Raw genomic sequence first — 16,175 nt, forward strand, 5'->3', positions numbered from 1 at the left:
TCACGGCCTTCGTCAGAGCAGTGTGCGGTTTAATTTTTCCTTCCTTGTTCAACTGTTACCATACACCTGCAAAAAAGATTGCTCAGATGTGCGAGGGCCTTTTGAATTAAGAATCTCAAATATTAAATATATTTTGATTTGTTTAACCCTTTTTTGGTTTCTACATTATTCCATATGTGTTATTTCATAGTTTTGATGTCTTCACTATTATTCTGCAATGTAGAAAATAGTAAAAATAAAGAAAAACCCTTGAATGAGTAGGTGTTCTAAAACTTTTGATCGGTCATGTATGTTTTTTTTAAAAGGTAGTAAATGGGGCTGAATGAATTGTTTCACTGCCAGACAAGGCTCTGCTGATAGCCAGTTGTAACAGTGGTAAGGTGTTGGGACTGCTGTTAGGACTGCTTATGTAGGCCCTAACAGTTTGTGGGCACCGTTTGTCACCTTTATAGTGACAAATGTACTTTTTAGTGTTGTGTTGTGTAGTGGCTTTGCTGGCATATATCTAAGAGTTGGCCCCACCAAGATTTACATGCTAAAATTGCCAATGTCTTAACCCTACCCTTAACCAATCCCTCAACCAATGTTCCTTCTAAACATGCAGCTCACCTTGGACTGCCCAGCAGAAGAAATAGGAGCCCCTAGAGAGAAGTACAAGATCGAACTCAACTTTCTACAGTTTCTCCTTTAGTTAACACTATCAAAGTTTCGCACTACTGTGGCAAATGTGATCGAACCAACACAATATTAGCCACTTTTAATGTAATATACCGAAACAAAACCAAATATGCAAGATTTAGTATGTAAAACTAACTGTGCAAGACATGTTCTTGGTAGGCAGAGCGCTTTGGAGTAGGATTCTATTGCAATGATAGACACGACTCAGGCCTCTATTCTACACAGACCAGTTGTAGTAGGTCTATATGCAAATACCCATTGCCATATATGGATCTGTGCCATTCCCTTTGAACTGTACTGTGTTTAGCTACAGTATTTTATGTAGCCAATAGGCAGAGCATAGCATAATTTGCCTGATTCTCTGTAATAATGGTATGGGAATAATAATACATTTTATTTTGTAAAGTGGTTTCTTGCATCAAACACATTTATTTTCAGTCACCTTTTCAGTCACATTTATCTTCAGTCACCTAACCAATAGGTTAATGTCAAGCCCTGCATGTTTTTTTTTCTTAGAAAAAACATGGAACGAACACCACTTATTGGCTGCTGCTGTAGGCTGAATGATAGAACAGCTATTTCCATGTTAAAATGTTATGGGATGCGTTTTTCTCCATATTTTTTTACGGTAGGCCTCTCTGGTAGGCCTTCATTATGATCAAATAGCCACAGGAGCCTACTTGGCCACTGTTAAAACTGTAACTTAAAGTGGGTACAGCCTCAGTGTTCACAGTAAACGCTCGGCGGAAGTTGTACAGAATTTTCACAAGTTGAAGTTTGAGCTCTGCAGACCTGAAATTTGCTCAGTGCCGAAAACATTTTGAGGGAACACTGCCATTAAACCTAACCTAATTTTAATAAATTCTGACATGAAATCTTGGCTTGGCCGATAGGACACTAGATCACCTACTCCAGACAGTATTGTCAGTGGAGGATGAGAAAGACTGGCAAGTGACACACAGTGTTTGATTTGTTTGATTTGCTGCCAGTGATGGGAAGGACTCACTCAAAAACCCAGCTGCTTTTCTGAAGGGAAAGTAAAATGAAACAGGTGTGCCCGAGAGAGGCGTCATGCCCATAGGGGGGGGGCACGTGCCCCCTCAGATTTTGTTTAGCATACACGTGTAAAATTGCAAATTAATTTGATCAAGCTATGTAGCCTATTGATTCCTTCTTGATGAATAAACAAGACAAAAATTGCCTTTCTGTGGGGCCCAGTTGGTAGAGCATGGTACTTGCAACACCAGGGTTGTGCGTTTGATTCCCATGCGGGACAAGCATGAAAAATGTATGTACTCACTACTGTAAGTCGCTCTGGATAAGAGTGTCTGCTAAATTACTTAAATGAAATGTTTTGTTGCTTCTCAGTAATACTAGCCACCTAGCAATTTTATTAACAAATCGAAATGTATTTTATATTTTATATTATTTTAAGTAGCCACACTTTGCCTTGATGACAGCTTTGCACACTCTTGGCATTCTCTCAACCAGCTTCATGAGGAATGCTTTTCCAACAGTCTTGAAGGAGTTCCCACGTATGCTGAGCACTTGTTGGCTGATTTTCCTTCACTCTGCAATCCAACTCATCCCTAACCATCTCAATTGGGCTGAAGTCGGGTGATTGTGGAGGCCAGGTCATCTGATGCAGCACTCCATCACTCTCCTTCTTGGTCAAATAGCCCTTACACAGCCTGGATGTGTGTTGGGTCATTGTCATGTTGAAAACAGATGATTGTCCCACTAAGCACAAACCAGATGGGATGGAGTATCGCTGCAGAATTCTGTGGTAGGCATGCTGGTTAAGTGTGCCTTGAATTCTAAATAAATCATTGACAGGGTTACCGGCAAAGCACCCCCACACCATCACACCTCCTGCTCCATGCTTCACGGTGGGAACCACGCATGCGGAGATCATGGTGGTTGGAACCAAAAATGTCACATTTGGACTCATCTGACCAAAGGACAGATTTCCACCGGTCTAATGTCCATTGCTCGTGTTTCTTGACCCAAGCAAGTCTCTTCTTCTTCTCTTCTTCTCTTCTTCTAAAGTGTCCTTTAGTAGTGGTTTCTTTGCAACAATTGGGCCATGAAGGCCTGATTCATTCATTCTCCTCTGAACAATTGATGTTGACATGTGTATGTAACTTGAACTATGTGAAGCATTTATTTGGGCTGCAATTTCTGAGGCTGGTAACTCTAATGAACTTGTCCTCTGCAGCAGCGGTAACTCTGGGTCATCCTTTCCTGTGGCGGTCCTCGTGAGAGTTAGTTTCAATATAGTGATTGATGGTTTTTGCGACTGCACATGAAGAAACTTTCAAAGTTCTTGAATTTTTCCGTATTGACTGACTTTCATGTCTTAAAGTAATGATGGAATGTCACTTCTCTTATTATGGACTTGGTCTTTTATCAAATAGGGCTGTCTTCTGTATACCCCCCCCCCCCACCTTGTCACAACACAATTGATTGGCTCAAACGCATTAAGATGAAAATAAATCCCACCTATTAACTTTTAACAAGGCACAGCTATTAAATAAAATGCATTCCAGGTGATTACCCTATGAAGCTGGTTGAGAGGATGCCAAGAGTGTGCAAAGCTGCCATCAAAGCAAATGGTGGCCACTTTGAAGAATCTCAAATATAAAATATATATCCTCACATACTTCGTTCCCCATCTAAAATAATTGGGGCATGACACCCTTGTCTGACATTGCTGCTTAAATGTGTGACATCATGCCAAAGACCTAGATCACTGTGATATTGTTATTAAAAAGTGATACGTGTTTAAAAGGTCTGTGACGGACACACACACACATGGCTGTGAAGGATACTAATGGCATCATGATCATGTCTTACCCACTTTATACTTAAGCAATAAGACCCGAGGAGGTGTGGTATATGGCCAAGATATGATGCAACGCGGAGTGCCTGGACATATATCCCTTAGCCGTGTTATATTGGCCATATATCACAAACCCCTGAGGTGCCTTATTGCTATTATAAACTGGTTACCAACGTAATTAGAGCAGTACAAGTAATTGTTTTATCATATCCATGGTATACGGTCTGATATACCATGGCTGTCAGCCAATCAGCATTCAGGGATTGAACCACCCAGTTTATAATCAATGTTTAATTCCCTTTTGACAGGTGCAAACAGTCTGACTCCATGTGTGGTGGTATATTATTTTACGTAGTTTGACTTTGATATTTGACAAAAGAAAGAAATGCAAAGACTTGAGTCACTTTTTGGAACACTTTTATTTTTCCTTTATGCTTCCCAAAAGAAAAGCTCCTATACAAACAATGTGTTCTTACAGAGGTGAGGTTTTAACAGGTGGAGGACATGTGTACAGCTAAAATGAGTAAAACAATTCAAGTAAAAACATTTTAAATGTCTCTCATTGGCAGCATTCTAAGAAAACTGAAATGAGTCAGAACCCCACTGTAGTGTATTATATCACAGTTTTGAAAGCGTTGGTGTGGTGTCTACAACACATCAGCATAAAACAGCATTAAATACATTGACTTTATTCAGCTTCATAAAACAAAAAACATGACAATGAACTGAAGGACAAAAATGTTGTTCTGTATATTAACCATTCATTAAATACACTAAACATAATACAAAGGAATTGCAGACCATAATAATATTATCTCATGCTGTTTATATATAAATATATAAATATATATATATATATATATATATATATATATATATATATATATATATATATATATATACACACACACATGTCACATTCAGAAGTGCTGGCTGGGAATGGGTTGAACATACAGTAACACCTAGGCTTTCATTTCAGTATCATAGAGCGAACACTTGTTGGGAGCTAGTGGTTTCAATGCAAACCAGTGCCATGGAGACCCTGCAGCTGCTCTGTGATGATGTCAGAGGGTGCGGGGTGGCAGATTGGGCATAGAGAGCTCGCTGAGGTTGAAGCTGAGGCTAGTCCCGGCTATCATACTGCTTTATAACAGATTCTATACCGTATGCCTCTCTCCCTCATGGTTAGTGCCTGGGACACAGAGAACAGGGCATGTATTGCATAGACCCTATGATATGAACAAATAGTGTGTGAGAGATGTGATTTTCAGTTGTTCACCTGTTGATTGAACAACACAATGTCCCTTTGTATGTCCTTACCCTGTTCCCTCCAATGTCCGAGGGGACATGTCATTCTGTGGTAGACTACCCTGGCAACATATGCCACCAGTGTCAAACACTATCGATAAATACAAGTACCAAGCAGTAATATCACAGCTGTAACATCGTTACAATACAATTAAAGGTATATATCATCAGTTATAGTAACAATAAACACATACAGTTATCTGATAAAGGCAGCTCCCTAAAAGATTAGTGAGATGATGACAGAGACAGAGGGCAGAACAAACTGACAATATCAGTGACAGAGGGAAAGTGAAGTGATGCGAGAGAGGAGGAGGAGTGGAGGGGAAAATAGAGAGGGAAAGAAAGCATGAGCAGAGGAGACTGGAGTGGAGAAGAGATCATGGAAAAGGAAGGAGAAGAATTTGAAAATGACTGAGGTGAGATAGGAAAAGATGAGAGGCAAAATACACCATGCTAAACTTAGACATAACATTCAATTATCTGTACTAAAATTGTACAAAAAAAAACCATTTCCAGCAAGGTAAGTAAAGTTAATAGACACAGCTAGATAAACCGTTGCTGCTTTAAAACATCACATGAATGCACTGGCTAGACCATTATCCTCAGCCACATTCCTTAAATAGGCTCCTTAGTAGAACAGCAGGTCAGCCAGGTTGCAGCATGTTGCATTCAATGACATTCACAAACTTACAGCAGAACAGAAACACATCTCCTCAGATACACGCACAAACACACACACACAAAGAACTCTCAGTCACCGATCACACATAGCTCAGCAGTGTTCCATATCCCGAGACTGCCAATGGGCCACCCTAAAAAGCTTGTGCAGTACAGGTGCAGCAATGTTATGGCTGAAAGGTAACTGAATGTCCTGCTAAACAGCTCTCTCTGCTGGTACGATGCTGGCATTACAGCTGTTCAAGGCCGACATTTGAAAGCCTGAGTAGCTTGAAACTGAAGGTATGTCATGAAATAGTTATGTTGATTATTTTTCTTTACATTGACTGAGGATATGGTATGGATATGCTTCCATACATATTCTGTCAGTAAATGTCTTGCTGCTTCCCCCGTCTATTAGCCTACAAGGCCCTCCTCACGCATTTCACACGTTACACATACACCCACTACATTATTCCATATGTCTGTTTTTCATGTAGCAACAACAGCAAAACATTACTCTGTGACAACATCAACATCAACAAATACCTTCAAAGTGAATCATGCTACCAATTTAAAGAAGAATACCTCTCTCACTCTCTTCAGAATACTTCAGGCCAGGGAGTTGAAATAATGATGGGAATTTGATTATGGTATTGTCCCACCTCGCCAGATCTCCTTTCTCAATCTCATCATTGTTTGATAGATACATAGGCATTTAGACAATACTCAAGATTGTGCTGGTGCCTTTGTTGACCCTTTACATACAGAATACTATGTAAAAACACATGATTATCATAGATCACTTTCAGGACATTTAAATACAGGGAATGTATAATATCAACTCTGTATGTTTATTTTATGCATATTCACCAGGATATATTGTAAAACGACATATATAATGTATCATACAATATAAGCATAATATAGTAGTTGGCAGGTTATTAGAAAACATATGCCATAGGTTTACTATAATAACACTTATGTATAATGACACTTGTAACAGTACACAGGAGGAGGGGGAGAATGTCCAACATCAACAGGTTATTGTAAAATGCTGTACAAATATTGAAAAAACAAGTACATTCAGGGTCTGCCTGGTGAGTGTTAAAACAGGTCTTATAAACGAGTGATTACACAGGGAGTAACAGGGAGGACATGTCAATACAACAGGATTAGTACAAAGACAACATAACCCAAACATTTTTTTTCCCCAAGAAGAAGAAAAAGGCAGAGCTCGATGCAGGCATGCTGAGAAAAAACAACATTCACGCACAGAGTAGTAAAAAGAAGCCTGCTGCAAGACAAAGCTAAAGCAACTGGCTAGGTAGGAGGGTTATGTTATTAAAGGGGCAATCTGCAGTTTTGAACAATAACATACCGGTTACCCTACCACTGATTTGGTAAACAGCTGAGGGATGAGGCTGGCGTTTTGAGGCTATACCATGTTTGTTTACAATTACATTGTTTACAAACAAAGGAGTTAAACAAGTTTATATTTTGGGTTGAACTAAGCTCATGAGGCATCGATAGATTTATTCTTCAAAAATCAATGGGCATATATATTAATCGCAGATTGCCCCTTTAAGGAAAAGCAATTAAGAAACAATGGGCCTCTCTTGCTGAGAGGATTATTAGGTACAAGTACATTTTATTTTACTCGTGTGTAGCTGTACAGTAGTAAACTAGTGTGGCTCAAATGACATCAACCACTCTGACAACCCATTTGGAATAGATGATAGAGAGGGGAGCCACAGTTACCCCCTCTCTGAGACAGAGAATGTGAGAACAGGGGAGCAGAGAGAGAGGGGGCAGAGATTGGAGTGGTTTGAAGTCATGAGAGCACAGTCTCTCGCCCTGACTTGGGCCAGGAGGGAGAGCTGCAACTGAGCCTTCATTGCAGATCCGGGTGTGTAGTGCACTGCCATTCTGATCCACTAGAGCCACCTTGTTGCCATCACATTTGCCCCAAAGAAGAGTTCAAGAGCTGCAAGTACCCTTGTCGTTAGGCTCCCTCATGGATGTGGACACACACAGATGTCATGGAAAAAAAGGGAACAGCAATGCAATGAGTCGAGGATCTAGCTCCTGTTACTACAGTATTACAGTACTGTAACACGTGTTCAAATCAATAGCACAGTCATCTGAGACTTAATTTATTAAACGTGTAAACATGTTTGGTCCCAAATCAGAGGAAAACATTTCAAGAAAAAATGCTGGAGGAGGGGTTTGTGGGAGAGATGCCCTGAAAGAAAAGGAAAGAAAAAGATGCTGGATGGGAGTCCTTGTACGGCGGTGATATTGCTTACGGGAGGAACCTCTGTCTTACCATACGGTATGGTACCGTCTATTAACATACCGTATGCAGCAAGCTTTCGCTGGTATACCTTCTTTCCAAGCTGCATGACCTCTCCAACGCTCCTCCCTCCCTCCTGCCCCAACGCACCGCTGGCATTGGCCAGTCATAGGATCTGCACCGCTGCACCTCCCCTATTGGCAGAGGAGATCGGGGGTGCCGGGTGGGTGCGCCATGGTGTATACAGTACACTCTCACCCCTTTCCTTTTCAAGCTCTTATAAGCCCCCTCCACTGGATTTCTAATAAAAACTTGCGCAGGGAGACAAACCTGCCACGTCATCACCACCCGGCGCCCCGCCCTGCCTCACTTCTTGACGGCCTGGCGGTAGCTGTATCTCTGGGCCTCGGTGTGCTTGGAGCCTTTTCCCATGCCACTGCAGCCCACTGGCTCCTTGGTGCTGCTGCCCTGGGAGGCCTGGCTTGCCTGGCTGAAGTCCTGCAGCGTGGGGCTGGAATGGGCGCGCTGCAGCCCGTTGTCCTCCAGGATCTGAACCTCGAATACGGACAGGTCATCCTCGCCGCAGCGGATCTTGTTCCGCAGCAGCATGGCATATGTACCGTAGCGTGTTTTCTACATGACAGAAGAGGGAGGGGATGGAGGCAGAAGGAGACAGAGGGAGAGGAGGGAAGGCAAGAAACGCAAAGAGGGGAAGCAGAGGAAGTGAATGAGACAGAAATGCAGTGCTGCATAATTACTTAACGCTCGACTAAATTCCAATTTCTTTCTTTTCCTTTCTGCTGCCTTTTAAAAGTTCACACACTGTCGCCTCGGGCTCACCTCAAACTCCAGGTACTCGTCTCGCTGGCGGTACTCCTCCAGCTCGCGGCCTTTGACCTTTCGGTCTGGAGGATATGAGCGCAGCTCAGCCAGTTCAGTGGAGATGGCCCGGAACCGAGTCTCATGGGACTGGACCTGCTCCTCCTGTAGGCACAGATACTCAGAGTTCAGAGTTCGCCACCCATGTCACCTGACCAGGGTGATGGGAAGATAGACGTCCATGCATTTTCTCCCAGCACATCATCATCACTCATGTCAACTCTCTAGGCCTGACTGAGTTTTGTCCTTGTGGACATTTAAAATAATCACTTATTCATTAATTTTAAAGAGTGCCTTCAGGGATTTTTAAAATTATGGTGGTGATATGATATGGTCAATTTGATTGGTGATATGATGATATGGTGTAAAGGAGGGTACCTGTGACAGTTTGGAGGTGGAGCTTGGCAGCAGAGGTCGGGCAAATTTCTTCTGTGAACCAATGGCTGCAGGGAAAGGTGGCGCCGAGAACATGGCTGCTACCGTATTGATGCGTGTGATCCACGACTGCATCTGCTCTGTGCTTCTATGGTGGACAAAGCACACACGCACAGTGAGTTTGTGAGATCGTGTTGCACAAACACAAACCAAGGATGGACTTGCACGCATGCATATACACAACATACACACACCACACTCGCACCTCCTCCCACACACACACACATTTCAATCCCCACCGCACAGCGCTAACTAAGACATCTTAGTGATTATCATCACGGCTGCTGAATACAAAAAAATGCTGCTTTGCTCAGACAGCTCTGCCACAACTCCTTGGACACTGGCTGAGAAAGGAGAGAGACAGAAGGAGGGAAGGAGGGAGGGAGGGAGAGAAAAATATAGGAGGGGAAGAGAGTGAGGGAGAGAGAGGAATGTATCTGGGACAAATGCAGGCTGCAACTGGAGAAGAGCCGGTCCTCCTGGGGGACTAGGACATGTGGCCACGTCATGTGCCTCTGCATCCTGAATTTACACAAGCCCCACTGCCCTCCTCCTCCCAAACACAGGCACACACGCACGCACACAGACACAGCAGGAGGTAGCAACAGCCATTATTTGGCTGGTGAGAAGGGGAGAGACTGGATGAGACAGGTAGTGCTCAAACAAGGAGGCAAGAGGAGGAGGGCGACCTTGCAAATTCAAGCCCAGGTTTATTGACTGAGGTGGATGTGTGCTGTGCAATTAAGAATAAGTTGCAGGATATGGTTCCAAGACAAAGAATGAACCCTTTAGCATTCAATTGAAAGTGTGTGAACCGAACTCTTAAAAACGAGGGATGGCTCGATCTTACAGGAGTGTGAGAAAGCAAGGTATAAGTCAGTCTTTGAGGTGTGTTAAGAATGGATGAGACAAGAACAGTGAAGTGAGGGATGGGACTCACGGTGCCTGGAAGAGGTAGACCCTCCAGTCGGCGGTGCGGAGGTAGAACACATTGGGTCTCTTGCTGTAGTCGGCAGCCCTCATGGCCAGAGAGTGGTGGATGGACACAGCGTTCTTCAGATCTTCGTCCGACAGCTGCTTATCTGGCCGGTACTCTCCCTGAATGGTCAAACAATGACAATCGGCATAAAGTGTGAATACGTCATTATGTCATTATTGACCATCGCAGTAGTTCTTCTAACCGCAGGGTAGTGTATTCAATGCCCAGATGGTTCTTTAAGTACCGATAATCTAATTAGGTTGTAATGTGAGAATGTTAAGCATCAGTAAGTTGGCAATGGATGTTATGGTGTGAAATGTCATCAATCATAAAACACAGCAATTGATTGTAACTGGATTGTGGATGATTGAATCAGGACACTCTAGTAGGTAACTGTGTCCCGACCTCTCTTTCTGCAGGATGACTTGTTGTTGGGATGTTACAAAACAAATCATACTAAGGAAAGGGGTATTTTTGACACCCCAGTAAGGGGCCTTGCCTCTCCCCAAAGCAGACCTGACTGTTGGACCAGAGACCAGTGCCCATAGACATACAGTACATAAATCATTGGCACAGCTGCGTCGCAATGTTAACATCTCTGGACGGGACCCTTGCTTCCGTTCAAATTTAGTGGAACACAAGCCCAAGAAGCTGACAGGGCTGCCCGTAGCAAAGGCCAGGACCACTGGTCTATATGGGCATAGAGGGCAGTGCCAGGTCTGTGGACTGTAGTCTGAAGGCACTGAACAAAAGACTGATCTCATTCTGATAATGTCCACACTCAACAGGGTATGAAAATCCATCCGCATGGTTGGAGAGTGCAAGTTTTAGTATTTCAGTTTGTGTCAATCAAATATTGGTATACGTGTATCACAAATGTTATTGTATATGGGTATGTAACAAAGTGGGGTAATCTTAGCAATCTTTTGTTTTTGTTTTCTTTGGTGCAGAAACTGTATCGTTACTGAATACGAGTATGTAAAAAGTGATTGGACTTGGAAGTCTTTTTGAGACTTTTCAGAACATTTTGCCATGTTCTGTGGTGTGGAACAGTGAAAGTCTTGTGAGTTCATAAAGTGAGACAGAAGTGGCAGAAGTTTCGTCACACCTGCTCCCGTCGGCAGGAGCTGCTCACCTTCTGTAGGTAGAGAATCAGCCCTTTCAGAATGCCATAGAACGTCTTCCATCCTCTTTTCCCACGCGGTGCTGTGACCAGGAGAATAGTTAGGTCAAAACTCAGGTCAGCTTCAAATGTCCATACTAACATCAGACCTCAATACATTGCTTCATACTAAGTGGTAGGAATTATACGATTTACTGTATGTGGACCACAAGAAGTATACTGTAGCTGCTGCTAAAGTAACACAAAAGACTAAATGAGTAGGATTAACAAATAAACAGCGATGAGGATAGGGAGGGGATAGGGGGTTTGACACATTCTATGATGACTTATAGTGGTCAATATTATATATTTTTTTACCAGAGCTATAAATGTATGTATATGGTTTTGGCACGTACTTCTTTTGCCGTCTGAGTCAGCGTGCACCTTGCGCACCAGGAAGCCGTTCTTGTACAGCAGGGCTCCTGAGGGCTGGGCCATGGCCACTAGTGGTTTCCCGCCGCTGGCCATGCTCTTCATGTGTTTAGAGGCGGAGTCTGCCTGGCTGGTGTCCCCCAGCTCTGAGAAAGACTTCCGCATCTCCTCCTCGTCGCTATAGCGACAAGAAACAGAAGGGTGAGAAACCTGGTTACTATTTTACCACGCCTCCGTTGGCAACACATCAACCAATCACGTTCAACCAATCACTTTCCATCAATCTCACTCTGTGACCGTCCATTATAAGATAGGATGAGACAAGAGTAGTTTCAATAGCAGAACACATAGGCCTATTCAAAGTCCCTCTCCCGGTTATAATGTGCATTTTGTCATCTACCAACATTTCTAAAGTGGTGTGTGGGTATAGCCTTGGTTATATAACATATTTACAAAGCACAATTCTACCTAGGGGAAACCTGAGTGAATGATAGTGTTTCTTCCTCTTCAAAGCCTTAATTTGCTGTCTTCCCCTCTTCCTCCCTCCTTCCCTCCACCATTTCTTTGTGATTTCCTCCTGGTCTCTAGAGAACCAGTCCACTCTCCTTGATCAAAACACACCGCAGCAGGAGAGCGACACGATCGATAGCATGGCAGCTTTGAGGTGAAAAACAAGGGCATTCTGTTCCACTAGGGACTTCCTATCTCTGAGATAAATTTCAGACTTGTCACTGACTTTTTCAGTGGCATGTTTCCCCATTGTTTGTGAGAGGAACCCCTCCAAAATGGTGAAAAGTAGTACTTTCCCAAATGCGAAACTAGCTCAAACAAAACAAATAAATGGGTTACAATTGATGTGTTATTAGAAAACTATACAATGTCTGTGGTTATCAGTGCACGATGAAAATATAACTGTGTCTGTATCTTAGTATACAGTTGATTGTCATCCCTATACCAGTGAAGGCTGGTGGAAGGAGGGTGGGTTATTGTAATGGTGGAAGAATGAGTGGAAAGGTATCAAACACATGGTTTCCATTTCAATTGGTTTCCATGTGTTTGATGCCATTCCATGTGTTTCATATCATTCCATTACAGCCATTACAAAGAGCATGACCTCCGACTGAAGTGACACTTCCATACTGTACATAGAGCCAGGAGGTTTTCCTGATCACATGGCCTGACAGGAAAAACTATGTTTGTAGTTATACATAGGCTATAATTATAGGGCCCAGAATTTTTCTTCTTCATGTCACAAGGTCAGGAAAAACTCTGTAGGCACTGCCTACTAAATGTATTCAAACCTTGGCTTCCTACTAATCCTAGGATTTGGAGATAGTTTCAGCACTCTGTTACATACCCCATCAGAGCAGCCATGAGGAGCCGTTTCTCTTAACGAGAGCTTAGCAGCTGAGGATCAGCTCTCTCAACTCTCGATCTGAGTGTTATTATAGATGAGTTAGTCCAACGATGTCACATTAGGTCCCACTGGGCACAGACATCAGTTTAATGTCTAGTTTTGATATACATTTGGTTGAGTTGTCAACTAACGTGAATTCAACGTGAAATCAACAACAACAAAAACATCCAGTCAGTGGCAGCCCTGTGAGCAAATACAGCTTGTTGATGAGAGAGGTCAAAGGAGAATGGCAAGATTTGTTCAATCTAACAGGCGGGCCACAAAGAGACAAATAATGGCGCAGTACAACAGTGGTGTGCAGAACGGCATCTTTGAACGCACAACTCGTCCACTATGTTCGACTCTTATCAGTTAAAACAAGAAGAAGCGTCTCCAGTGGGCACGCGATCACCAACACTGGACATTTGAGAAGTAGAAAAACATTGCCTGGTCCGACAAATACCAGTTCCTGTTGTGTCATGCTGATGGCAGAGTCAGGATTTGGCGTAAGCAGCATGAGTCCATGGACCCGTCCTGCCTGGTATCAACGGTACAGGCTGGTGGCGGTGGTGTACTGCCGTCCAATCTGCAGCAACTGCATGATGCTATCGCCTCAGCATGGACTAACTTCCCTGTGGAACATTTCTGACTTGTAAAATCCATGCCTTGAAGAATTTAGGCTGTTCTGGAGGCAAAGGGTGGTTAAACCTGGTACTAGATGGGTGTACCAAATAAACTGGCCGGTGAGTGTAGTTTGGAATTTTGAGGCAGGTTCAAATAATGATCACTCCAGTTCCACTCAAGATGAAGATACTGTACTTAGTATAAACCATTTACACCACATCCCCCCTTACTTATATGATAATCCTACAAACATGGTTGGGCTGTTGCTAACATATTTTTACATGTGGGATAATCTGGACCTGACGCAGCAGTTAAGAGGATAGCTCATTTTAAGAGCTGAACCTTTCCTATAATGTTTCCCAATACTAGTCAGTTAATCCACCAAATATCAGCCAATCCCAGTTTAAAACAAGGACTACACTTGTTACCTCAGTTTCACCTGTGTAGAAGTTCACAAAACAGACGTGCAAACCACCATAAAAATGGACTCCCTTGGAAACCTTTGAGATTAAGACATGAGTAACCAGCAGTACACAACAACAGTTAGCTCTATATGAGTGAGAGACAGAGCAGGATGGAGAGCTAGTGAGAGCTGGTGAGCATGTGTCTCAGAGTTCTAGCCTGTTGCCTGGTAACTGCGGGCCTGTGTGAATCTCACTATACACTGTGACCAAGTAAAGGGAGAGAGAGAGAGAGAGCGTGAGAGGGGATGGACGGAAATGGGGGAGCGAGCAAGATAGACAGAAAACAAAAGCCTAGAAAGACAAAGCTGATATAAGAGGTAGGAGCCATAATAAAGAGGGGATAGGTGAGATAGAAGGAGAGGAGAGGAGGATAGGGTGGTGATGTGTAGGGGGAAGAGAGGGAACAGGTTGATTAGGTCTGGGGCTGGGCTGGCAGACCTGCACGGTATGTTGGGAAGTGTGATGACATTGTTGCACCAGTAGCTAAAGTGGACACAATAGTCTTGTCACACCTATGACACTTTCCCATTAAAACACATATGATGCGTGACAAGATACAGTATCAGTGTTCCTGTATACTGTTGTGGTCAGGTGAAATAGGGCACCCGATGCAGAGCAGAAGTAATCACAACGCCTGACGTACATTACCGTGATGATAGAAAGCATTTCATCCATGGAAATGGTTCAGCTTTTATTTTAGTCCTCAAAATAATCATTATCGTAACCAAAATCTATCAAAATCATCATTATGTAAATGAGTGATGTAGCTGTAGGTGCTATTTGCATGGTCCCTTATAAATAAATGAATAAATAAATCATTTAAATCATTGGACTGGTATATTGGTATTATTATGAGAATGTTTTTCAGAAGCCTGGTGGTGTCTATATTCTAATGCCAGTGAAATGGGTTCTTCTTATTCCTTCTTCTAACAGGTGATAGGAGCCAGCAGGAGAGGACACAATGGAAGACAGGATGATTATAGAAAAAATAGCCTAATTAAAGGTGCACTATGCAGAAATTGCTCCACCATTTTGTGGTTGCAAAAATTCTAACAGTTTGCTTAATTTCAGTTTATGTGACAATACAAGCATAGAGAATGTCGAGATCATTGTACAATCTAAAACTGCTGTGAAATATATTTTCAATTACCAAAATATTATATTTTCAGCTGTTTGAAACTGGTGTACAAAACTGAAAGTAAGACGCAAACACAAAACTTAAGAACCATATGCACAGAAATAGCACACATAGAACACATATACCACTTCTTAAACTTGCTTTCAATGAGAATGATGATCTATAACTCACATTTCTATGTGAATTTGGTTGGGTTGCTCTAAAAGTTATATATTGCAGCTTTAACTGGGAAAAAAAATCAGCAATGGCATATTTTCATTGAACTCTGAAGCTCTTCCAACTATTGTATTTTTTCACAACTGACGCCAGACATATTGACATAGTAAGGCGTGTAGCCTTGTGGTTAGAGTGTTGGACCAGTAACTGAAAGTTTGCTGGATCAAATCCCCCGAGTTGACACCGTAAAAATCTGTCGTTCTGCCCCAGAACAAGGCAGTTAACCAACTGTTCCCCGGTAGGCTGTCATTGTAAATAAGAATTTGTTCTTAAATCCTGTTTGGCTAGGGGGCAGCATTTTCACTTTTGGATGAAAAGCGTGCCCAGAGTAAACTGCCTGCTACTCAGTCCCAGATGCTAATATATGCATATTATTAGTAGTATTGGATAGAAAACACTGAACTTTCTACAACTGTTTGAATGATGTCTGTGAGTATAACAGAACTCATGTAAGGCAAAAACCTGAGAAAGGCAAAAACCTGAGAAAAAATCCAACCAGGAAGTGGGAAATCTGAGGTTGGTCGTTTTTCAACTCAGCCCCTATTGAAGATACCGTGGGATATTGGTCATCTTGCACTTCCTCTGGCTTCCACAAGATGTCAACAGTCTTTAGAACGTTGTTTCAGGCGTCTACTGTGAAGGGGGGCTGAATGAGAGGGGAATGAGTCAGAGGTCTGCCAGCAGCCACGAGCTCGTGAGGCGCGGTCATTGTGAGAGTTACCTCGCGTT

General features: G+C 42.7%; 1 protein-coding gene across 1 annotated transcript in view; it reads right to left on the reverse strand.

Moving 5' to 3' along the window:
• Positions 1 to 3,920: 3,920 nt before the first annotated feature.
• LOC109870572 (PH and SEC7 domain-containing protein 1) overlaps positions 3,921 to 16,175 on the reverse strand; it is a 110,346-nt gene continuing 98,091 nt past the window's right edge. The window contains exons 12-17 of the mRNA XM_020461142.2: positions 11,593 to 11,786; positions 11,210 to 11,280; positions 10,036 to 10,193; positions 9,039 to 9,183; positions 8,622 to 8,765; positions 3,921 to 8,414 (exon numbers count right to left, since the gene is read on the reverse strand). Of these exons, the coding sequence (XP_020316731.2) occupies positions 8,148 to 8,414; positions 8,622 to 8,765; positions 9,039 to 9,183; positions 10,036 to 10,193; positions 11,210 to 11,280; positions 11,593 to 11,786 (979 nt within the window). The 3' untranslated portion in view covers positions 3,921 to 8,147. The remainder of the gene's footprint in view (positions 8,415 to 8,621; positions 8,766 to 9,038; positions 9,184 to 10,035; positions 10,194 to 11,209; positions 11,281 to 11,592; positions 11,787 to 16,175) is intronic.

This window comes from Oncorhynchus kisutch, linkage group LG25 (genome assembly GCF_002021735.2).
Source record: "Oncorhynchus kisutch isolate 150728-3 linkage group LG25, Okis_V2, whole genome shotgun sequence".
Taxonomy (NCBI): Eukaryota; Metazoa; Chordata; class Actinopteri; order Salmoniformes; family Salmonidae; genus Oncorhynchus; species Oncorhynchus kisutch.